Source organism: Silene latifolia, chromosome 8 (assembly GCF_048544455.1).
Source record: "Silene latifolia isolate original U9 population chromosome 8, ASM4854445v1, whole genome shotgun sequence".
Taxonomy (NCBI): Eukaryota; Viridiplantae; Streptophyta; class Magnoliopsida; order Caryophyllales; family Caryophyllaceae; genus Silene; species Silene latifolia.
The window spans coordinates 111,046,090-111,070,523 of NC_133533.1; the positions used below are offsets into that span (position 1 = coordinate 111,046,090).

Genomic DNA, 24,434 nt, shown 5'->3' on the forward strand with positions numbered 1-24,434 from the left:
CGGTAACTCGTTGTCTAGTCTCCAACCCAAAATAACAACCACACTCAATTCCTCAAATCGGCCCTAATTCCCAAACAACCCAGCACATCTCCTTCTCTCAATCAAGCCTAGTTTCTCAGTTTCGTATTTCTTCTATCAAGGTAATATCATTTCTTTCATTCTTATTGTTTGTTTTCCCTTTTATTTTGGTTAGTTATACTTCCTTCTGCACTTGTTTAATTTTCAATTAAATTTTATTTGGTTTTGTAATATTGTAAAGCCTGTCAAATTTGTTTAATAATTAGATCATTTTTTAATTTAGGATATTATCAGTAGGTAGATTATGATATACAGATTTTGAGCTCAAGTGTGAAGGTTACGAGCTTATTGTAAAGTTTCTGAGCTCGTTTGCATATTTATTGACCTTAACATAATGTGCTCAATTGAATTTAGATAATTTGTAATGATAGCGATAATGTTAACCAATGAACTATTAATTCATGCGGCTGGACACCTCAAGCATCTTAGTTGTTGTTCCTTTTATATATATAATAAGGAAGGATTGATACTGAGTAAAAAAAATGTGACAGGTTATCTATGCCTAGGACCGCTAAGTCAATAGAGACGACGATGCCTAGAAAAGAGCAAAGTTCTTTGATGCCTAGAAAGGGGCCAGGGGACACGATTCTTAAAAATTCATCGAGGAAGAGGCGTGTAAAATCAAGGGAAGTGAAGGAGGAGGTTGATAAGGCGGAAAGAATGCTCTTAAAGCCATGTGAAACGATTCCTAAAAAGTCTTCGAAGAAGAGCCGTGTAAAATCAAGGGAAGCGGAGGAGGAGGTGGATAAGGTGGAAAGAATGCTCCTAAAGCCATGTGACACGATTCCTAAAAATTCATCGAAGAAGAGGCGTGTAAAATCAAGGGAAGCGGAGGAGGAGGTGGATAAGGTGGAAAGAATGCTCCTAAAGCCATGTGACATGACTCCTAAAAATTCATCGAAGAAGAGGCGTGTAAAATCAAGGGAAGCAGAGGAGGGGGTGGATAAGGTGGAAAGAATGCTCCTAAAGTCATGTGACATGACTCCTAAAAATTCATCGAAGAAGAGGCGTGTAAAATCACGGGAGGTGGAGGAGGAGGAGGTGGAGGAGGAGGACATGGATAAGGTGGAAAAAATGCTCCTAAAGCTATGTGACCCGATTCCTGAAAATTCATCGAAAAAGGCGGTTATAAAATCAAGGGAGGTGGAGGAGGACTTGGATAAGGTCGAAAGAGAGGAGGTTTCTCCAATTAAAATTGAGGTAGGGGAGCATGTTGATTTGAAGGCCTTGCTATCCAGCAAAAATCGTAGCTTTCTAGTGTCCCCCAAAGATGATGAGAAAGTTCCTGTTTCTAGTCTTGACGGCAAATACGTTCTTGTCTGCTGTTTCTTCGTGCCTCATGATAAAGACGAACCTACACACCCTGTTTGCCGATCCATTGAAGCGTTATACTCTGAACTATCTCGTCAAGGGATAGCTGATAATGTTAAGCTGGTCGTGGTTGTCAAGACGGCCACTGATTCTGGTGTTGCTGATTTTGACAGATTTTTTTCTAAGTTATCAGTTGACTGCCTTGCCATACCTTTCTTCGATTTCGAGTCCCGCGACAATGTATGCGAGTCTCTTGACCTGTGCACCCTGAAGTTAATGCGGACCGAGGCCTGTCTTGCTGTACATCCAGACGGCAAGGTTCTGCAGCTCGGCTCTTCATTCCTTGACAAATATGGAGCTCGATCATTTCCGTTTACCCAAGAGCACTTTGAGAGTATCGACCTAGAGGACGAGATAATCAAGCTTAGGCTTCGTTCCATCGACTCTCCTATATTCCTTGGGGAATTACTCCAATGCGATTCTCTGTCACAAATTGGTGACGAGAACAAGTCTATTCCAACGTCTGACCTCGATGGTGTGCCTGTTGGATTATACCTTTGTTATGATGGTTTTAAGGAAGGGTTCATGCCTGATCTTCAGGATATCTATCAGAAATGTCTAGATAAAGGCCGTAAGTTTGAGATCGTTCTTGTCCCTCTCCCCTTTGAACGTCATTATAATCCCAAGTCCTTTTGTAAACGCGTTAGACGATATGCCTTGAAAGATTCCAGAAGCTCATCTTGGTGGACATTTCCCTTCAACGACAAGATATGTCGTACCCTTTGGCGCATCTTCCATTGTTATACGGAAGACCAATTAATCATTTTGCCACATGCTGGCCGTATAGGGGATCTCTGGGGAAGACATGTTGCATCCTTCTACGGGATTGATGCATATCCCTTTACAAGGGACGTTATCGTTGAAAGGAAGGTCAGGGACCTTAGATCAGTCACCCTGGGACAATTGCTTGGAGACACATTCATGTCTGATTTTCACAAGAAGAATGTCCTCTTTTTCTTTGACCGCGCCACATGTTTTTCCGTGTATAAATCCTTGTACAGGAGATTGAATGAGTTTCAGCGTGAGCTTCAAGTAAAATATCCGGACGTGAAAGTGGTTTTTGTTCCTTTTGAGCCTATTTTAAGTGCCTCAAAAAGGAAATTGTCCAAGATGGGGTGGCATTTATTACCCCCAGAAGTGTGCGAGTCTGTTATCAAACATATATTTATGACGGAAGCTTATCCGGATGAGGGTGTTTGTTCAACCCTAGCAACATTTGATAAAGACGGAATGATTCTCTCTCGACCTGTTTGTGGTCGTCTACCTGAAAAGTCCACTTCCATTGCCTCCTTATTTGATGACACATTGGGAGCAGATATTCTTAAGAGGATGAAGAATTACATGCATTAGCAGGCGGTCCGTCTTTCTGGCTTTATTCAATTGCTTGCCCTGCTAGCTGTTGTCATTTGGGCGTATACTTGTCAAGCTCTCTTAAATGGTGTCAACCCGTGCATTGAGCAAGACTAACTAGATTTTCTGCATCTTTTCTTATTTGAAGAAATGGAGAATAAGTTATCATCCCGTTCCCCTTGTTATTTAAATTATGTCTGTAGCTGGGTAGTTTAAGGCTCTGGATGTTATTTAAATTAATTATGTGTCTCTAGTTTAAGTCCCTTGTTATGTAAATTACACTGTCTGTAGCTGGGCGTTTACTCTCTCATTCCCAGCAAGTCATCAGTGATGTCTTTTTGCTGCTGTTGAGTGGCAAAATGTTCATTTCGTCGGATTTCTCAAGCTTTATGTATGAAATGTTGCATTACTGAAGAATGCATTATTATCATTATTACACAAATTCTGTTTTTCAAAACTTATACCTAAGATAACTTTTGTTAAAAACTTTTCATTCTGACAAAAAAAAAAAAACTTTTGTTAAACACTTATAAACTTATATCTAAAATCCTATTTTCTACCCAACTTTATACCAAATCTCAAAAACCTACTTGAAAAGACTATTTTGTCCTTACTCCTTACTAATTAATCCACCCACCTTCTCTCCCACCACACCTTTACCCATTAACACTCACATCACCATAACCAACACCACGACACCCCTCCTTCCCCGCCGGCACCGCCACCAACGCCATCGGCGACGCCCATCACTACCCTCCTTCCGGCGATCCCTTTAGCTCAACCACCTTTACTCATTTTCCCCTGATCCAAGCTATTCATTACTAACTCTCTCAAAAATTCAATTTTTACCAACATTAGAAATGCAACTGCTACTTGAACAAACTACACCACAAACAATAATTGTATCTTATTTTTCTTCTAGTTTTACAGTCAAAATTTACCTTTATAAAGTGGGGCATTAATCAATATGCCTAAAATAAACACTTTGTGGGAAATATAGAACAATAAAAAATACTCAGTTGTAAAAACCCCACAAAAATAGCAAAAATTATAAGAAAAATTAAGGGTTTGTGCAGAAGAATGATGAATCCTCGTCCCGACTATATTATTTTGAACTAACTTTGTTCATATACTAGCCACAGTCGATCGACTCGTTATCAGACTGAAGGATCTAACAATTATTACTGAAATGGTAATTTGGCATAGCTGTGAAGGTGTATTGTTGTCATGGTTGCCCATTTTTTAATTTTCTTTATTTTCCACAAAGTTTTAATTTTTAGGCGTATTAATCAATGAGAAGATTAAAAGGAGTTAAAACCTAAAATTGCCAAAACAGTGAAAATATTGCAATAAAAAGGGTGAAAAGTAGTCATTAGTAGAGTATTAGGAGTGTAAGAAAGTGTTTATTAAAAGGTGATGTGATTAATGATGTCCTATTCATAAGAAGAAGAAGAAGAAAAGGAAAAGGAAGAAGAAGATTGTTTGGTTTAATAGAGGTTAGAATTTATTTTGCGAGGATAAGGTGTTCGACGGGATGAGGGTGGAGCTAGAGGCGGTCGCCGGCAGGAGGGCAGTGATGGGCGCTGCCATTGGTGCTGATGGCGGTGCCGATAAGGGAAGGAGGGGGTGTCGTGGTGTTGATTATGGTAGATGTGGGTGATAATGAGTAAAGGTGGTGGGAGAAATGGTGGGTACACTACTTAGTAAGGGTAAAATAGTCTTTTGAAGTATTTTTTTGAGATTTGGTATTAAGTTTGGGAGAAAATAGGATTTTAGGTATAAGTTTTTAACAAAAGTTATCTAAGGTATAAGTTTTAAAAAATTGAATTATTTTAGGTATAAGTTATCAGATTACCCTTATTAGTATGATTTATGAGTACAAGTTTGTTATCATCAGGTTTATCCACCTCCGTGACCGTCTTACCAAAGGTAGGCAATCTGCAAGGAAATTTAGATGGTAAACTTGATTATTCACTGCACAAGTCAAATACACAATATATAGAGTACAGTGTACACTACTTAAATAGCAATGTCTCTCAATATTGAGTTTAATGCCAATGAAGAAAGTAGAAAACTGCATTCATTGTTGGAAGAGTTTTGGTTGAGTTTTCTGATGATGAATTCAATAATATTGGAAAATTAAAGTGTGTTTGTACAATCCTAAAGACTTGAGTATATACTCCTAAAGTAGGGTAATAACCATTGAACAACTAAGTTAACTAACTAGTCTAATCTAGTTGATAAAGTTGATGGAGGACAGACTAAGTACAACCAAGAGTCATCTATTAACCACCGTCCTTCTTTCTTCTTCTCTGATGAATGCCATGGACTGATGGTCCATGATGCTTGCTTGTCATAGTGGCAGCTGTACATGGAAGCTTCTTTTCTCTACACTCCCCCTCAAGATGTGAGTGGAGACCAGTTGACACTCCCATCTTCCACTCCCATCTTGGACATGAGGTAGTGATGCTGTGACACGGGCCAGGATTTGGTAAGGATATCTGCAACCTGCTCTTTGGTATTAACATAAGAGGTAGTAAGTAGTCCTTGTTGGATTTTTTCTCGAATGAAGTGACAATCAACCTCAATATGTTTGGTACGCTCATGATATACGGGATTAGCGAATGGCCAAGGCGACTTGGTTGTCGCATTTCGGATGAGCCGGTCCTAAGTGAGAGAGCCCTAGATCCTGAAGCAAATGAAAGAGCCAAGTGATTTCACAAGTGGTCATGGCCATTGCTCTATACTCGCCTTCACCGATGATCCGATACAACCGATTGCTTCTTGGATTTCCGGAGATGGGAGATTGGCCAAGAAGGACACAAACCCCCGTGGTTGATTTCCTGCTGTAAGCACAGGAGGCCCAGTAGGAGTCACAATAAGCTGTGAGTTGAGCAGCAGAGGAGCTAGCAAAGAGAACTCCTTGACCTGGGGCAGACTTAAGATACTTGAGAACTCTTCTAGCCGCCTGCATGTGATCAGAGGTTGGACTTTGCAAGAACTGGCTCAACATCTGGACTGAGAAAGAGATATCGAGCCTAGAAATGGTGAGATAAATCGCTTTCCCCACCGTTTTCAGAATATCGATCAGGGCAGAGTCCCTTTGCCAGGTTCCAATTTAAGGACAGGATTAACAGGTAGCCTTAGAGCCTTGGATTTGTGCATGCAAAATGTAGATAATAAGTCCAAGGTGTACCTTCTGTGTGAGATAAATATGCCAGCACTACTCCGGGCAATTTCAAGGCCTAAGAAATATTTCAACTCTCCTAAGTCCTTCATAAGAAATGCAGAGCTTAGTTGAGCCTTTAATGCAGCTATTTCAGGCAAGTCATCTCCAACAATAACCATATCATCAACATAGACCAGTACAACTGTGGTTTTGCCATGGTGTTGTTTGATAAATAGAGAATAATCAGCCTGGGATTGCTTATAATGGCATTCTAATAGAACTTGGGATAACTTTGAAAACCATTGTCTTAGAGCTTGTTTGAGTCCATACAGTGACTTTAGTAATTTACATACCTTGCCAGAGGACTTAGGGTCACACTCCCCCTGTCCTGGCAAAGTGATCATGCCATTGCAGTAACCTGGAGGGAGTTTCATGTAGACATCCTCTTCAAGGTCTACATGTAAGAAGGCATTGGAGACGTCCATTTGACAAGTGACCCAGTTTTTCATAGAAATGACAGCAAGTAAGGCCCTCACAGTGGACATTTTGGCCACAGGAGCAAAGGTCTCTTCATAGTCAAGGCCATACCTTTGTCTGAACCCTTGTATAACCAGACGAGCTTTATGCCTCTCAATGGACCCATCTGGGTTATATTTGGTCTTATAGATCCATTTACACCCTATGGCTTGCCTTCCCTTAGGTAAATCTGTGAGTACCCAAGTGTGATTAGCATCCAGAGCTTGGAGCTCCAAATTCATAGCTTGAACCCAGACCTTGTCTTGGACAGCGTCACTGAAATGAACAGGATCACTTTTGGTCAAAACAGCATGACCAGCAAAAGTCTTAGCATCTTCTATGGTGAGATGAAGTTGGGCCACATTAGCTATGGGGATGGGGGCCATAACAGGATTGTCAACAACAAAGTCCTGGGCACATGCTGGAGCTCTTCTAGCCCGTGGGGGTCTAGTGGCTTCAGTGACAGTCTCTCTTGTGACAGCGCCATGTACATTTCCAGAATCAGGGCCATCAGGTGGCTCAACAGATGAAGGAGAAGTGAGCATTGGGGCATCATCAGCTACAAAAATCTCACTGTTGACAGGAGGGGATAACTCAGGTTGCAGTGAGTGTAAATAAGCTCCAAACTTCTTTATTTTGCAAGGAAACACCTGCTCAAAGAACTGGACATCCCTGGACACAAAAACATGCTTCTTGACTATGTCATAAACTCTGTAACCCTTCTGAGATAGAGGATATCCAAGAAAGATGCAGGGAATACCCCTTGGTTGAAATTTATCTTTGTCCCTGCTGGGATTATAGACCATAGCCAAACATCCAAAGACTTTGAGTTTTTGATAATCAGGTGTCTTTTGAAAGAGCATTTCATATGGGGTTTTATTGTGGAGTACTTCTGTGGGCAGTCTATTGATGATGAATGCTGTAGTGAGCACACAGTCTCCCCAAAAAGAGAGAGGCAACCCAGAACTAAATCTAAGAGCCCTGCTAATTTCCAACAAATGCCTGTGCTTTCTCTCCACCACTCCGTTTTGTTGAGGTCTGTCCACACAGCTGGTTTGTTGCCATATCCCCTTAGACAACAAGAACTTTTACTTTCTCCCTCAGTAAGTTCCAGAGCATTATCAGACCTCAGAATCTTGATATTTTTCTCAAACTGAGTTTGGACAAAATGATAGAACTGAATTAGGAGATGAGGCACTTCAGACTTGTGTTTCATTAAGTAAACCCAAGTGGCTTTGGAGTTGTCATCTACCAGAGTTAGGAAGTATTTGTGCTTGTGCCTAGTTTCCTTTCTGTAGGGCCCCCAGACGTCAACATGAACCAGATCAAAGATATGGGAAGCTTTGCTCAGTCTGATAGAGTAGGGCAGTTTGGTTTGTTTGGCCATAGAGCAAGTGATACACACCTTGTGATTATTTTTGTGAAGAGATGAAGCCACACAAGGTATGTGTTTCAGTTTGTGATGACTTGCATGACCCAACCTTAAATGCCAAATGTCACCATCCTTTTCATTAATAATTGGCAAATCCTTACACAAATCCTGAAAGGCATCAGAAGTATTGAAAATGATGCCTTCTGTTTCATTCCTACCAGTACTAGAAACAAAATAAGAGTTAATATTACATAGTTCAGTGTTACATTTCCCAACAAAAATACTTGCTAGACTAGATTGGGGTGAGCTAGCACTATTAACTAGGTAGTAGATGCCCTTGTCTTCTTTTCCCAGAGCCCTAATCCTCCTAATATGAGAGTCCTGTATGGCACAAGCATGCTCATAAAACAACACAACACATTGTTCATCCTTGATTAATTTTTGCACAGATAACAAGTTATGTTTGAATGAGGGAACATATAACACTTTATTTAATTTCATTCCATTTTTCAGTTGAAAAGAACTAGTGTGAGAGACATGTGAGGCACCACCAATTGGCAGGTTAATTTTGGGTTTTTCTGTTAGTTCTTTGCAATTTTTTAAGAGACTTAAATATGATATCACGTGATCAGAAGCTCCTGAGTCAATTATCCACTCATGGGATCTGACATTGACATTGTTACAAGAGATGAGAGCCATACCTGCAAAGTTGGCCTCCATTTTATCCTCAGTCTCAGGAGAAGTGCTCATACCTTTCCCTTGTTGGTTGCTCATCAGTTGCTCAAACTGTTCAGTAGTCAGAGTAATAGCACCAGCCATCTCAGCACTCCCTTCACTAGTCATAGCATTGACAGCCATTCTCCCTTTATTTGGATATTTCTGAAACTTGCCTTTGCTTGTCCCAACTTTGTGTCCCTTGAAGCCAGTCCCAGCATATTCATGAGTGCTCTGGAAGTTAGCAGCTTCAGGCTTTGCAGGAAAGTACTTGGCCATGGGATGACCAGCTGGATAGCCAACCACTCTCCAAAGACTTCTCTCGACATGGCCTTTCTTTTTGCAAGCAGCATTGAGGTCCGGTGTCGTGGAGGTGAAGTCGATCAAGAAAGAAAGCAAAGATTCTCGCTTTCAACTTTCACACTGGTCTTGTAATTTCTCCTTTGTGCTTCTTCCTGCTGGAAGATGGCAGCAGCCTCCTCAGCTGTTGGGAGAGGATTCATCATGAGTACATTGCTTCTCATGGTGGTATAGGAAGGATTCAGGCCGTTGAGGAACTGAAAGAGTTTCCTTTCTTCCTGCTCTTTGTGCTGAGCATCAAGGAAAGCCCCTATCTCAGGGGTCATTTCACTCAGAGGGGGCCAATCATTCATCAGCTTTATGCTCTGCCACAGGATTCTGAGATCTGTGAAATACTCACAAATGGTCTTCTCTCCTTGCTCCAGATCATCCAGCTCCTTATTTAGTCTGAATTTTCTAGCTCCATTGCTCACAGAGAACTGCTTTTGCAGATAATCCCACATTTCCTTTGCAGTTTCAGAATACATCACAGATCTCTTGATCTGTGGTTCCACATTGTGCAGGATCCAGGATATCAGAAGACTATTGCAAGTCTCCCAAGCTGCTTCCCTTAAGGGATTGTTGGTAGGCTTCTTCACCAAACCAGTCAACATACCAAGTTTTCTCTTTGTGCAAATGTTGATTTCCATTTGCCTTTTCCACTCATGATAGTTCTCAATTCCAGAGGGTTTAGTGTCCACCACTATAGGGTGTGCACTTTCAGCTGGATGGAGATAGAGAGGGTCAGAGGTTTCTATGATTGCATTTGCGGAAGGAATAAGAGATTCATAGGTACTCATTTTGTTGTGAAGGATAATTTGAAACTGGAAGATAAAGATAAGAAGAAAGGAAGGATATAAAGGAAGCTTGTGAATGAATGAGTTTCAACAAGCCAACGTCCAGTTTAAATAGACGGGATCAGTACTTCAACCATTAATGCTCAACCACAATTGGTTATCAGTCTCCTCATCCTTGAGGCTCTGATACCATATTGAGTTTAATGCCAATGAAGAAAGTAGAAGACTGCATTCATTGTTGGAAGAGTTTTAGTTGAGTTTTCTGATGATGAATTCAATAATATTGAAAAAGTGTGTTTGTACAATCCTAAAGACTTGAGTATATACTCCTAAAATAGGGTAATAACTATTGAACAACTAAGTTAACTAACTAGTCTAATCTACTTCCTCCATTCAACTCCACTCTACCACTTTACTTTATCACGTTTGCCAACGCGTGTTTTACGCGGTAAATATCGTTTGCTACGTATTTGCAAAAAATAAAAAAGTTAGATATTGTTAATGTACTCGTAAAGACGAATCAAACAAGATCACACATGAATATATTTTCACTTATGTATTGAGAGAAAATTGAAATTGAATGTTTATTTGTGAATAGGGTGGAAAATTGAAAGTGGTAGAGTGGAGTTGAATGGAGGAAGTAGTTGATAAAGTTGATGGAGGACAGACTAAGTACAACCAAGAGTCATCTATTAACCACCGTCCTTCTTTCTTCTTCTCTGATGAATGCCATGGACTGATGGTCCATGATGCTTGCTTGTCATAGTGGCAGCTGTACATGGAAGCTTCTTTTCTCTACACTCAAACTTTCCGCCATTTTTGCAACACCTTCACCTCACCAAAACCCCAACTACAAAACTCCGCAAAATCTCGCAAACTTTCCCTCTCCTACTCTTCGCCGCGGCAATGGCGACGGCGATGTCGTCGCAAAGTTCTTCAACTGTTCGTCCCGTTACGATTCCATTTTCTGATATTCGAGTAATTCATCAATTTCTTTGATTATTTTTTATGTTTTTGTTGTTTATTTATGATGTTTATGAAATTTAATTGTGTTTATTGTGATGATGAATTGAAGGATAAAAGTGCGGATTTATCAGCGTTGATTGAAGAAGGTTTCGGACCTAACGGTTTGGGAATTATCTCGAATTCTGGCGTAATTTTTCTCATTTATTACCTTGTTCTTATGATCATGTTCTTTTTGAGTTTAATTTCTTTGTTTGTATACTGATTACTTTAATTTCTGCTGGAATTGAGTTAGTATATTTGATTGGTTACGATTTGGTAATTTGATTAATAGTGTACACAGGCGGAGTTAGGATTCAAAGTTAGGTAGCTTCAAATATACTCCCTCTGTCCCAGTCATTTGCTGTCATTTTCCATATCGAGCTGTCTTTGTCAATTTGATCATTCACACTCAATTTGTTCCACTTGTCATTTAGTAATTGTCTCCTTCCTCTTTTCTTGGTCTTTGTGCCAAAACCAAAGGACAACAATTGACCGGGACGGAGGGAGTATATTGAATTCTAGGGGGTGAATTAGTAATGCAATTTAGAAAATTAGTAAAAACAGAAGCTTTAACTAAAATTTGCGTTTTTCCATATGCCACTGATAGAACGATTTAGATAGATGTTAGTCTTTTCAAAGGTAAAGTTTGAAATGTAACTCACTCAAACTTACTGCGGCTACTACAACGAGTTAACTTCCTACGATATGTGTTTTGTTGATCATAGGATGTTATGGCTACTTCAAAGAGTTATTTTGTGTCTGTAGCTGTTAATTTGATCTTTCTTACCTAAATGAATGCAGCTCTAGCTTGAGGAGTGAACTAGTTTATATGTGGTGGATCTCTCGTCTTTTATGTTAGAACTGAGAGTTGAACATATGGAATTAAAACATGTAGACTTAGATATCAACGATCCCAAATGTTCTTGTTTTGGGTTGAGACTTGAGAGCTATGTTGTGAAAGTTCCTCATCATATGCGGATACATCACACACCAGCTTATATGAGACGGTGTTGCATGTGAGACCAACCCATTAAAGCTATAATTAAATGAGAAGTACATAAAAGAATTGCGTTCAGTCTTTCATGGGAGACTCACATACAAGATTCATTATACGCATCATAGTGACATATTTTCAAGTAAAATGCACTCCAGTGGCTTTTCAGGCCTTTGTCGGCAGACTAATAGTTACTCCGTATAAGACAGAAAGGTTTTCCTATTTCGGTGTTAGGATTGTAAGCTCCTTCTATAAGTTGTTGCTGAGATGGTACGAGTCTTCTGTAATTGATCACATTGATGTACAATTGTGCACTGAATAATGCTCCTGAAGCTCAACTCTCTGAATTAAGGTCACTGATGCTGGTTTAGAGAACATGATTACATTATATTGCCCTATCGTCTACCGTCGCTTATATGGATATTCCATCTTTATTCCACAGGTTTCTGGTTTTTCTTCGTTACGCCAGAGCCTTCTTCATTTATCACCTAGGTAAACATCTTGAAGGTTTTCAACTTTTTATGGAGCAAAAGTTTCTAAGTTGCCAGCTAGTGGGATTATCATGTTAGTTGTGAACTGGTCTTATACTTTGGCTAATTGTACCTTATGTTTCTGATCCTTTTCAGATTAGCCCGACTTTCTGAGGTAGAGAAGCAAAAAGAGATAGCCGGTAATTCTGCTAATTTTTCTGCTCTTTGTTTAAGAAATGAAGCAGGATCCGCATAGACCTCCTTGGCCAATGAATATTTAGCTTGTAAAGTTGATTGACGCATCAAATCTTATATAAGGCTATGAAAATGATCATCCATATGTCCACCCATAGTCTGTATATGAAGTAATAAATTTGAGTTATAGTTTTGACGGAGCACATATGTTAAAAGTTTCCATCATTACAGCCTAAACGTTCTTCAACTATTATTCCAGGTACAACTTTGGTTGGAGTCATGGGAAAGAGAAACTTGAATCCGGGAAGCCAGGCAAGTTTCTTCATTTCATTTTTTTTGAATTTATACATTTTGTTCTCTTGTCGTGCAAGGAATAACATTTATCTTTATGTTCTCTGGGACTAGTTATAAAGAATGCATTTTCTGCTTGGTCTCTAAGCTATTGTCTATGTGTTTGTTTCATCTTCTTTATGTGGCAGATATGTTAAAAGGGTCTTTCTATGCGAATCCAGTACTAGATACATCAACAACGGACCAAAATCTAATTCACAGGTAAAAATTACGGAGTAATATTTTTTTTCGTACCATTTATTTTTCCTACTCTTGCTCTTTAAAGAGTACATGATCAAGCAATTTGATCCACATACTATTGGACATACACTGCAACACTGCAACCACCAAATAAACATCCCTACACACAGGGGCGGTTATAGTGGGGGTGCAGGGGATGCACCCACACCCCCTTTGTTAAAAAATAAGTATAATTTTGTGTAATTAGGGAACATATTAATTATATTGGTCTAGTGGTTGTGTGTAGTTTTTTCTTATTGAAGGTCACGGGTTCAATACTTCTTGTGAACATTTTTTATTCAATGTTTTATAAACATTTGTGTTATGTATATTTTGCCCAATCATATATCAAATTATTATCTTTGAACCAGATTTCTCATTATATAAACATAAATCCGCAATTTTCGTAATTTCGTTAATTTTTGGCACCCCCTATCCACCGAATCCTGGAGCCACCCCTGCCTACACAAGACTGAATCCATTTGAAACAATCTTTTACTTCCAGACCGCTAGACTTCCTTGATTTTTAAACTAAATCCCTAGCAACCAAAGTGGTCCTCATGTAAGTCTCCTTTCCATATTAAAGCCAGTTCCGACATATAGCCACAATTTTCACAAGGTCTTAATTGGTCAACGTTAAAGGTCTCACTTACAATATAAGACACTCCTCTTTCCCAAATGCCTAATTCTGTTAACCACTTTTTCAACAAATATACTATATTCCAAAATATATTTTCTTAAAAGAGATGGGAAAATCGAATATTTCAAAGGGTAGGCTACCAGCCTTCTAGTTGATTCTGGAACAGATGTAACTTTTAGATTTAGAGTAGATTGCTTAAACTGGAGACCTGACAGCAGAACCTATACTTGACCATGTATCACCCTTTAAAAGCATGCTCAGCAGAGATCTCACAGAACTATTCTCCACACAAGCCACATTGATCATATCACGAACATCAGCACAATCGAGCAAGGAATGATTATAATTCCCAAAACATTTTGAATATCTTGTGCATAAGTTTTAGCTACTCCGTCCATTTCCTGGACTTGCATCACCATATTACTAGTTCTTCTGCCGTATGTAAGTTTGTATTATCTCGGTTACTGTGAGCCTACTCATCTTATTTTTCTGCCTAAGCTCTCTTTAGCCTCATGACGGTCTGCTCATCATCTTTGAGAGCGTCTTTCTTTCTGCTTTTCAGGTACCCAGCATATTGTGGCAAGAATATATGGCCTGACAGTGCTTTGCCAGAACTGGAAGTTGGTAAGTTCAGCACCATAGCTTGATAGCCTGTGGCAATTTCTATGTGCCATCTTTGTGTCTTCTCTTCTCAAGTTGGAATGATGGGAAAATACATATCCTGCACCAATTTTTATCAGGGTGTAATTGACTTCAAACATACTTGAGACTGAGTGTGGAAGCGTGGACATTAATGTTGGATTCAGACGTTGATTTCTTTTGGGTCATTCTTGCCTATGCTTTACAGGAGTCAACTGACACATTGTTTTTGTTATCTTACCATATCTTTATAATTTCTTGTCTCGCTTTTTTACGGAAAAAATGTTATATTCCTGCTTTCTCCGTACATTCAATAGTTGGAAGTTTGTTAGTTCTTACTCGACCAGATGGCAGATGCTATCTTATGGTTATAAGTTCTAACTAAGGATTTTTCGAGGATATAATTTATTCAATCATCTGTGCACTTTTCCATTTGTCATTTTTTTAAAATTTTGTCTGTTGTTTTATCCCGAAAGAAAATTTTCCCTCAAAATTCATTTTACTGTCAGTGGAGTTAGGCTTTTTTTTTTTTTTTTTTTTTTTTTTTTTTTTTTTTAATGTTGGAAATCCATGGAATATTACTGTCGGTGGAGTTTTTGCTTTGCTGCCTTGGGTGAAACATTTTGTATGATTATCATATTATATTATCATTGTCGTCTTTAATATTCTTCTCGACGGGTTACCGAATTCATAATACGCATAATTCGAATTCGTAATTCGAATTCGCGATTCGCTCAAAATAGGGAATTGAATACACAAAGTATTACAAAAGAAAGCAATTCGCGAATTCGTAATTACTAATACGCTTCATTTACTTGATAAATATATGAGATATTGATTAGAGTAATAACTAATTGGAAAAATTTGGAATAAAAGAAATTTGTAAATAATAGACCTTTGACATGCATTCATTGTTGTGGTTATATAAAATCATCAAATATCAGTTTCCTTCATCTTCACAATAAGAAGGCCTGAGGTGGTGGTGGTCTAATTGCAAGTAAACTTCATACTTTTCTATAGTTCTTCAATCTGCACTATACTTTTGGTATTCACTTTATAAACAATAGATTATATTATGCGTAATATTTGAATTATATGAACCAAAAATGTAAGTTTATCGACTTCAATTCACTACTTTTTGCGAATTCATATTGAATTTTTAGGTTTTAATTCACGAATTGAACTTTTAGAATTCGCCGATTTTAATATATAATTCGCGAATTAGTGCGAATTAATTCGAAAGCGTATTGCGAATTAATAGGTGCGTATTAATTCGCAATTCGCACCCTAGGTGAGCGAATCAGGTAACCAACCCCTGCTTCTTGAGGTGTGGTATGAGTGTGCAAGTAAATGGTCAAGATACGACATGGACCGTGTCAGGCTAATCTTAGAATGGCTTATCCGACACACGGATACGTATTAGACGCGACACGACATCCTTGTGTCGAGGTAACTTGGTGAAATATTGCGCTAGAGAGGGCATTTGTAGAGAGAGAATTTAGGTTGAAGATGTAGAAGAGTTTTGGATCATGGCCTACTTATTTACTGCTATCTTTTGTATTTCAGAACATTTATTCTTTGACGTGTATCATTTTACAACCTATTTTGCCACTTTATTTTTGGGTTTTCACATTTTTCTTACACTGTTTTTAATTTATTACTACGTATTTGTTTCGTTTGGCTTTCTTTTATTTTAATTTACTTTTGTTTGACTATGCCCTGGCTGGGAACACTGGATTCATGCTAACTGTTTTCATGCTAGCCGACTCAAATCATGTTTGGGACTAAAGTTTTTTTTTTTTGCTGCTGCTGTCCATTCATCCCTTCCGTATTTCATTGTATGCATGAGCCTTCGAGGCTCTGGTCATGACGTAAATACCGTCAATGACTGAGTGGTGCTAATGGTATCTTCTATTTGTTGTTTTTGTGCAGCATTCAAAGCTATTGGAAGGATAGTGCTTGATCTTGGTCTAATGGTGGCTTATCATTGTGATCGATATGGTATAGTTTTAATCTTAATACCATTTATCAGATTCTCGCCAACTAAATAGAGCTAAACTTGGCAATGTATTCTCTATTATGATGCATTGATTGATTTAAGGGTACTAGATCCTGTTTAGTCTTTCTTTTTAATGAGAACTTTACCGTCTCACCCGGAAAGGCGGCGGTTCCTGTCAATAATTCTAGCTTCAAATTGCACTTCTGTCTGTATCTTTTGCAGTATCAGGAGGCATGAACATGGGAGCAGATGAAGGTCTTGAAAATATCATTCATCGGTCTCGTTGTCATAAGGGTCGGCTTCTTTATTATTTCCCAACCAAACAAAGGTGAACACTCTATTCTGCTTTAATAGACGTACCCCTCAACTAATACTTTACTGTGTTCATTCATTTAGTAGTAGGATTTGGTCGCCCCCACCCGTCATCCTTAAGAAGAATATTGAAGGGCTATGAAATTATGAATTTGATTTCCGATTGGGTGGTTCCTGAGTTGGCAGTCTATTGTTATTGTTGCTGATGGCCTTCTGTTTGACAGTGATCATGCAATGGATTGGACATCATCTTGGTGTGGATGGCATACAGACCACGGTTCTCTAACAGGTCATTATATATTGAACTTTCTGATTCACGTACCTCACTCGACTGAGATGGAAAAGCATAATACTTTTTTTTAGTAACTAGCCGAGCCTGACACCTAGACACACATGTCAAATACTAAGATCCCCGAAAAACACAGGAAGTCGTTTTCTTGACTACTAATTGCTGGCTAATGGAATTATCTATTATATGAATATTCATGGTTTCCCGAAGTGGCTCTGTACTAGCCAAATTTTCCCATCATTTACTAGTCAGATATTTGATGATATAAGAACCAAATGGGTTTTTAAGGGATTTTAAAATGGGTTTCAGCTAGATATGACTTACGAGATGTCTCCTGCTCCACTGATGCTCAGAATTTGGGTGTGCATCAGTGTTACATTGTAATATGAAAATAAGTACAAAATATTATGTTTACCTAATTGAATTAGTGAATTAGTGTTATACTAAGATATTTAAAACTCTGTTACTCCGACTCTCTGACATGGTGTCGTGTCTGACACGGCTATTTATGGTGAATTTTCCTGTTCTCGGATCTAAACTGAAGTGTCGAAGTGTCGTGTCGTGTCGGACACCGTACGCGACACGGCAGTTGAGTGAAGTGTCGGAGTAACATAGATTTACGCTATTGCTCTTTCGAGTACGAGTTTTACTCTTTCACGCACTTTTTCTCATATATTTTTCACGCCTTACCCTTGTTAAAAAAACAGACCTCTCCTCTCTTCCTCTTAAAAATTAATCAATCCTCACCAAATTACTCAATTATAATCTCAAATTACTCAATTATAGTCTAAATTCTCATAGTATTAATTAAGTAATAGTTCCTAATTCTAAATTCTTTAGTTACCCTATGATATTTTTGTATCAAATTAGGTAGATGTGATTGGGTTATTTCATGGGAATAATCCAACCTAAGCCCTCTCTTCTCATATTAATCCATCCTAGTGTTTAACCGAGAAAAATCTCATCTTTGGCGTCATTTAACTTGTATTTAACTCAGACCATAATTGACCTCTTAATGCCGGTTTTCCAACAGGTCACCAATTTTTTTTTGTTTTTTTTTTGTTGTTGTTTCATGGTTCCTTCTCTATCCTTTCTTTCTTATCTTTTGTTTCTTCATCCTTCATTCCTTCTCCCAATTTCTTCATTTCTCCTTAATCATTCTTTATCTCTTCCTCTTCTTCATTTTTCTCATCAAATCAACAACTCTATAATAAATCCAGTTGAAGGTTGTTAAGTGATAAAAGATCAATTGATGTTACAAAATGTTGTTGCTATAAGCTGTCATAGGTCGGAATAGAAAAGTTGATTTTAAATAGAAATTGCATTCAAGATTTCTATGTAATTTTTGTTTGTTTTGCTCTACTTGCTCGCAATAGTGTGACTCCATTCAACCTCAATGTTCGCCTATAGAATATTCCAATGATTGTTCATCTTATAAATCTAATTCTGCCCAGAAAGAGGTCAAAATTTTCAACTGGAAAAAGGGATATTACATATTAGTACACAAGTTGGCCAACCTCCTTTCGTTTCTGGAATAGTCGTATGCTACCTTTGTTTTTCTTTTTTATTGCTTGCTCAGCCATCTATGCAGGTTGGCCACTAAATAATTAGGAAGGCCTCATTTCCTCCCTTATTTCTTGTATCGTCTTTGCATGAATATTGCAGTGAGAGATAGCTAGGACAGAGTAAGTTTAGACAAACATCACTCTTTGGATTAAAATTGAGGGGAAATAATTTAGGGGAAAAATCAATTTGGGGGAAAATCAATTTAGGGTGACGAAATCAATTTGGGGAAAATAATTTAGGCTTTTGATTGATTCAAGGGTATGAAGATGTTGAATGACTATTTTGTTTCTCATTAAAATGAAAGATTTTAAAAGAAAAGGTAACCGGTTCTACAGGTTTCCCTTCCAAAAGATCAGTGCAAGTTAAATGAGGTTAAAGATGAGATTTTTCTCGGTTAAATACTAGCATGGATTAATATGAGAAGATGAGGCTTAGGTTAGATTATTCCCATGAAATAGAACTAGGGTTTATGGAAATTAAGGATTGATGAGGAAGGGGGTAGATAGAACTAGGGTTTATGCTCTGGAAGTACCTTAAATGCCCAAATTTTGCAATTTTAAATATTATATTCGGTCAGTTTTAGTTGATTATTCATCCGAAATACGTGGAACCATCAATATAATCATCATTTACTCAACAAAATACATTTTTGTGTGACAATATTTAACTCTTAAAACACCCAAATATGAATACTTGGGGTATTTAAGAAAATAATTATAAGTTTAGGACTATATTAGATATTTCTTAAAACCGAGGATATAGGGTAGAATTGAAAAAAACATAGGTGTATGGTGTATCAATAAAAAAAAAATGGTCGATCAAGTTTGATTTTATGTGAGCCATTTGTTGGTTTGTGAGGCAGCCATTGGACCAAGAGTCGGTAACTCGTTGTCTAGTTTCCAACCCAAAATAACCACCACACTCAATTCCTCAAATCAACCCTAATTCCCAAACAACCCCAGCACATCTCCTATTCTCCTCTCAATCAAGCCTAGTTTCTCAGTTTCGTATTTCTTCTATGAAGGTAATATCATCTCTTTCATTCTTATTGTTTGTTTTCCCTTTTATTTTGGTTAGTTATACTTCCTTCTGCACTTGTTTAATTTTCAATTAAATTTTATTTGGTTTTGTAATACTGTAAAGTAAAGCTTGTCAAACTTGTTTAATAATTAGATCATAATCAAAATTATTCAAACTGATGAATCATTTTTTAATTTAGGATATTATCAGTAGGTAGATTATGATATACTCCCTCCGTCCCGGTCATTTGTTGTCGTTTGGTTTTGGCACAAAGACCAAGGAAAGGGGAGGGGCCCAAGTACTAAATGACAAGTGGAATAAATTGAGTGGGAATGATCAAATTACTCATCAAATTCATTCTTAAAATAGAAAGGACAACAAATGACTGTGACAGAGGGAGTACATATTTTGAGCTCAAGTGTGAAGGTTACGAGCTTATTGTAAAGTTTCTGAGCTCGCTTGCATATTTATTGACCTTAACATAATGTGCTCAATTGAATTTAGATAATTTGTAACGATAGCGATAATGTTAACCAATGAACTATTAATTCATGCGGCTGGACACCTCAAGCATCTTAGTTGTTCCTTTTATATATAATAAGGAAGGATTGAAGGATTGATACTGAGTAAAAAAAAATGTGACAGGTTATCTATGCCTAGGACCGCAAAGTCAATAGAGACGTTGATGCCTAGAAAAGAGCAAAGTGCTTCGATGCCTAGAAAGGGGCCAGGGGAGACGATGCCCCTAAAGCCATGTACCAAGGTTCCTAAAAGTTCAATAGAAGAGACAAGTGGGACAATGCTCCTACAGCCATGTGACACGATTCCTACAAATTCATCAAAGAGGCGTGTAAAATCAAGGGAGGTGAAGGAGGAGGTGGATAAGGCGGAAAGAATGCTCTTAAAGCCTTGTGACACAATTCCTAAAAAGTCTTCGAAGAAGAGCCGTGTAAAATCAAGGGAAGCGGAGGAGGTGGTGGATAAGGTGGAAAGAATGCTCCTAAAGCCATGTGACACGATTCCTAAAAATTCATCGAAGAAGAGGCGTGTAAAATCAAGGGAAGCGGAGGAGGGGGTGGATAAGGTGGAAAGAATGCTCCTAAAGTCATGTGACATGACTCCTAAAAATCCATCGAAGAAGAGGCGTGTAAAATCAAGGGAGGTGGAGGAGGAGGTGGATAAGGTGGAAAGAATGCTCCTAAAGCCATGTGACACGATTCCTAAAAAAGCATCGAAGAAGAGGCGTGTAAAATCTAGGGAAGCGGGGGAGGAGGTGGAAGAGGTGGAAAAAATGCTCCTAAAGTCATGTGACATGACTCCTAAAAATTCATCAAAGAAGATGCGTGTAAAATCAAGGGAGGTGGAGGAGGAGGTGGAGGAGGACATGGATAAGGTGGAAAAAATGCTCCTAAAGCTATGTGACCCGATTCCTGAAAATTCATCGAAAAAGACGCGTGTAAAATCAAGGGAGGTGGAGGAGGACTTGGATAAGGTCGAAAGAGAGGAGGTTTCTCCAATTAAAATTGAGGTAGGGGAGCATGTTGATTTGAAGGCCTTGCTATCCAGCAAAAATCGTAGCTTTCTAGTGTCCCCCAAAGATGATGAGAAAGTTCCTGTTTCTAGTCTTGACGGCAAATACGTTCTTGTCTGCTGTTTCTTCGTGCCTCATGATAAAGACGAACCTACACACCCTGTTTGCCGATCCATTGAAGCGTTATACTCTGAACTATCTCGTCAAGGGATAGCTGATAATGTTAAGCTGGTCGTGGTTGTCAAGACGGCCACTGATTCTGGTGTTGCTGATTTTGACAGATTTTTTTCTAAGTTATCAGTTGACTGCCTTGCCATACCTTTCTTCGATTTCGAGTCCCGCGACAATGTATGCGAGTCTCTTGACCTGTGCACCCTGAAGTTAATGCGGACCGTGGCCTGTCTTGCTGTACATCCAGACGGCAAGGTTCTGCAGCTCGGCTCTTCATTCCTTGACGAATATGGAGCTCGATCATTTCCGTTTACCCAAGAGCACTTTGAGAGTATCGACCTAGAGGACGAGATAATCAAGCTTAGGCTTCGTTCCATCGACTCTCCTATATTCCTTGGGGAATTACTCCAATGCGATTCTTTGTCACAAATTGGTGACGAGAACAAGTCTATTCCAACGTCTGACCTCGATGGTATGCCTGTTGGATTATACCTTTGTTATGATGGTTTTAAGGAAGGGTTCATGCCTGATCTTCAGGATATCTATCAGAAATGTCTAGATAAAGGCCGTAAGTTTGAGATCGTTCTTGTCCCTCTCCCCTTTGAACGTCATTATAATCCCAAGTCCTTTTGTAAACGCGTTAGACGATATGCCTTGAAAGATTCCAGAAGCTCATCTTGGTGGACATTTCCCTTCAACGACAAGATATGTCGTACCCTTTGGCGCATCTTCCATTGTTATCCGGAAGACCAATTAATCATTTTGCCACATGCTGGTCGTGTTGGGGATCTCTGGGGAAGACATGTTGCATCCTTCTACGGGATTGATGCATATCCCTTTACAAGGGACGTTATCGTTGAAAGGAAGGTGAGGGAGCTTAGATCAGTCACCCTGGGACAATTGCTTGGAGACACATTCATGTCTGATTTTCACAAGAAGAATGTCCTCTTTTTCTTTGACCGCGCCACATGTTTTTCCGTGTATAAATCCTTGTACAGGAGATTGAATGAGTTTCAGCGTGAGCTTCAAGTAAAATATCCGGACGTGAAAGTGGTTTTTGTTCCTTTTGAGCCTATTTTAAGTTCCTCAAAAAGGAAATTGTCCAAGATGGGGTGGCATTTATTACCCCCAGAAGTGTGCGAGTCTGTTATCAAACATATATTTATGGCGGATGCTTATCCGGATGAGGGTGTTTGTTCAACCCTAGCAACATTTGATAAAGACGGAATGATTCTCTCTCGACCTGTTTGTGGTCGTCTACCTGAAAAGTCCACTTCCATTGCCTCCTTATTTGATGACACATTGGGAGCAGATATTCTTAAGAGGATGAAGAATTACATGCATTAGCAGGTGGTCCGTCTTTCTGGCTTTATTCAATTGCTTGCCCTGCTAGCTGTTGTCATTTGGGCGTTTATATTGAGAATACTTGTGTCAACCCCGTGCATTGAGCAAGACTAACTAGGGTCAAGTGGCTAGATGTCTAGATTTTCTGCATCTTTTCTTATTTGAAGAAATGGAGAATAAGTTATCATCCCGTTCCCCTTGTTATTTAAATTATGTCTGTAGCTGGGTAGTTTGAGGCTCTGGATGTTATTTAAATTAATTATGTGTCTCTAGTTTAAGTCCCTTGTTATGTAAATTAGAATTAGACTAGAAAATGCCATCGTGACAGAGGTAATGAGGCTTCTGTAATTATTATACGCCTTATAATTATTGTGGAAATCAAATTCGGATGCTGCATTGCATAATCTTTTTTGTTTCAGAGAACTCTTCTTGCAATGCCAGAAAATGCCATTGGTTTGTTCCCTGATGTGGGATTTTCATACATAGCTGCAAACAGTCATGGAGAAGATGGGTATGTGAGTATGTGTACTTTTTCAACTAAAATTTGAAAGGCCAAAAGCACACATCTTGTCCTGAAGGTCTTTATTGCTTGCTATCATAGTTCCGAAATTAATACCTCGGCAATGTCAGGACAATATGATCTTAGAAACCTGGTTGATGCTTAATTATAGGTTCTATGTTTGTATATGGTCTTCTCTGGTTTTATCTAGTGTATGGACATTGTCCTCTTCATTCAATTGATAACCTGAATAATAAGTTAATCAATCTGCAGGCGGTGATGTGATCAAGGTCTTGTGTGATTTAAGTTCAAGTTTTATATACATGTTAGTTGTTCAATGTTACATTTGATGTAGAATCAAAAGTATTTTTTCCCTTCAACTTGTAGAATCTCTTGAACCAATGATATACTTGCTTCTGATATTATAAGGTATACCGATGTCCTGGCTTGTTTGTAAGTTGTCACTGGTGTACAGAATTTTTAATTTTAAACTCTTAGATTGCTACCAATGGATTGCTTCAGAGTGATTGGTCTTCGGAGTATATTGTTTTTGCTACCGATAATATTTGCAACAAGCTAGGTTGCACCAAAACGGACACGGGCACGGACACTGACACGGCATCCCATGAAATTTAGGACACGGGACACGTCATTTAAATTTAATAAAATATATATTTTATAGTTATATATGTGTGATTTTATTTTTGAAAAAGTATTGAATATTAAATTTAAATAAGTGAAAGTAAAACTTAATTATAACTCATTCTCATTTCCAAAACCAAAAACCAACTTATAATCAATCTATTTCGACATTTTATTACTAGTCTAAAGAACATTTTTTTTTTTGAAGTAAAACATGGATTGTATTATATTAAATCAATCTCCGCAAGTGAGATGACAGATTGCGGGAATTCGGATACAATAACAACGCTATCCCCTTCAAAACCACTCATCCTCGCAATACAATGTGCCACCGTATTTCCCCCACGTTTCACATGCTTAAAACTACTTAATTGGAAAGAAGCCAAACTAATTTGGAGATCCTCTACGCAGAGCCCAAACGGAGTCCTCGCTGTAGTCATGTCATTAACAGCCACAACCAAATTCAAGGCATCACTTTCAAGGACGATATTCAAATGTCTCAACTGGCGAGCAACCGACAAGCCAAACAACGCTGCTCGTGCCTCTGCAACATCGACGTCCCAATCTGCCATAACTCGCCGACACCCCATTCCAACTACACACCCCACGTCATCTCTTATCACCACCCCCAAACCTATCATCCCATTCCCCGCCACATGAGCATCAGTGTTGATCTTAACAAAGCCATTCGAAGGTGGCAACCACGAGCTGCTACCAACTTCCGTCACCATTTGTGGTTTGTTAAACACCCTGTCGGCATAACCTTGGTAATCAGCCACCATCCTTACTAAGCCAGCGCACACAACATCCGTGGGAGGGGGCGATTCTTCAAAGAGTCGTTG

The 24,434-nt window shown here is 38.7% G+C and overlaps 4 protein-coding genes across 6 annotated transcripts in view; 3 read left to right on the top strand and 1 right to left on the bottom strand.

Moving 5' to 3' along the window:
* On the top strand, nucleotides 1-3,241 carry LOC141597338 (putative nucleoredoxin 1). The gene is made up of 2 exons (XM_074417761.1): nucleotides 1-140; nucleotides 570-3,241. The coding sequence occupies exon 2, from the start codon at nucleotides 577-579 to the stop codon at nucleotides 2,797-2,799; it is 2,223 nt and encodes a 740-aa protein (XP_074273862.1). The 5' UTR covers nucleotides 1-140; nucleotides 570-576; the 3' UTR covers nucleotides 2,800-3,241.
* Nucleotides 3,242-8,953: 5,712 nt separating this feature from the next.
* Nucleotides 8,954-9,709, bottom strand: LOC141595756 (uncharacterized). Its single transcript, XM_074415721.1, has one exon. It carries the CDS (start codon nucleotides 9,707-9,709, stop codon nucleotides 8,954-8,956), a length of 756 nt encoding a protein of 251 aa, XP_074271822.1.
* A 628-nt stretch (nucleotides 9,710-10,337) lies between these two features.
* The window catches only part of LOC141597342 (uncharacterized), a 63,356-nt gene continuing 49,259 nt past the window's right edge, over nucleotides 10,338-24,434 (top strand). The window contains exons 1-2 of the mRNA XM_074417769.1: nucleotides 10,338-10,684; nucleotides 10,782-10,859. Of these exons, the coding sequence (XP_074273870.1) occupies nucleotides 10,613-10,684; nucleotides 10,782-10,859 (150 nt within the window). The 5' untranslated portion in view covers nucleotides 10,338-10,612. The remainder of the gene's footprint in view (nucleotides 10,685-10,781; nucleotides 10,860-24,434) is intronic.
* Nucleotides 12,340-22,855, top strand: LOC141597339 (uncharacterized). 3 transcript variants are annotated; one of them, XM_074417762.1, is made up of 4 exons: nucleotides 12,340-12,375; nucleotides 12,630-12,682; nucleotides 12,850-12,922; nucleotides 20,051-22,855. In XM_074417762.1, exons 3-4 carry the CDS (start codon nucleotides 12,852-12,854, stop codon nucleotides 22,452-22,454), a joined length of 2,475 nt encoding a protein of 824 aa, XP_074273863.1. In that variant the 5' UTR covers nucleotides 12,340-12,375; nucleotides 12,630-12,682; nucleotides 12,850-12,851; the 3' UTR covers nucleotides 22,455-22,855. The 3 variants fall into 3 exon arrangements, with proteins under 3 accessions (XP_074273863.1, XP_074273864.1, XP_074273865.1); XM_074417763.1 differs by lacking the exons at nucleotides 12,340-12,375; nucleotides 12,630-12,682; nucleotides 12,850-12,922 and adding exons at nucleotides 16,456-16,546; nucleotides 16,755-16,819; XM_074417764.1 differs by lacking the exons at nucleotides 12,340-12,375; nucleotides 12,630-12,682; nucleotides 12,850-12,922 and adding an exon at nucleotides 16,849-19,409.

Coding starts and splice junctions, on each gene's coding strand:
- LOC141595756 (XM_074415721.1), bottom strand. CDS start 9,709: ATGAGTACCTATGAATCTCTTATTCCTTCCGCAAATGCAATCATAGAA.
- LOC141597338 (XM_074417761.1), top strand. CDS start 577: ATGCCTAGGACCGCTAAGTCAATAGAGACGACGATGCCTAGAAAAGAG.
- LOC141597339 (XM_074417762.1), top strand. CDS start 12,852: ATGTTAAAAGGGTCTTTCTATGCGAATCCAGTACTAGATACATCAACA. Junction 12,923..20,050: donor GACCAAAATCTAATTCACAG/GTAAAAATTACG, acceptor AAAATGTGACAG/GTTATCTATGCCTAGGACCG.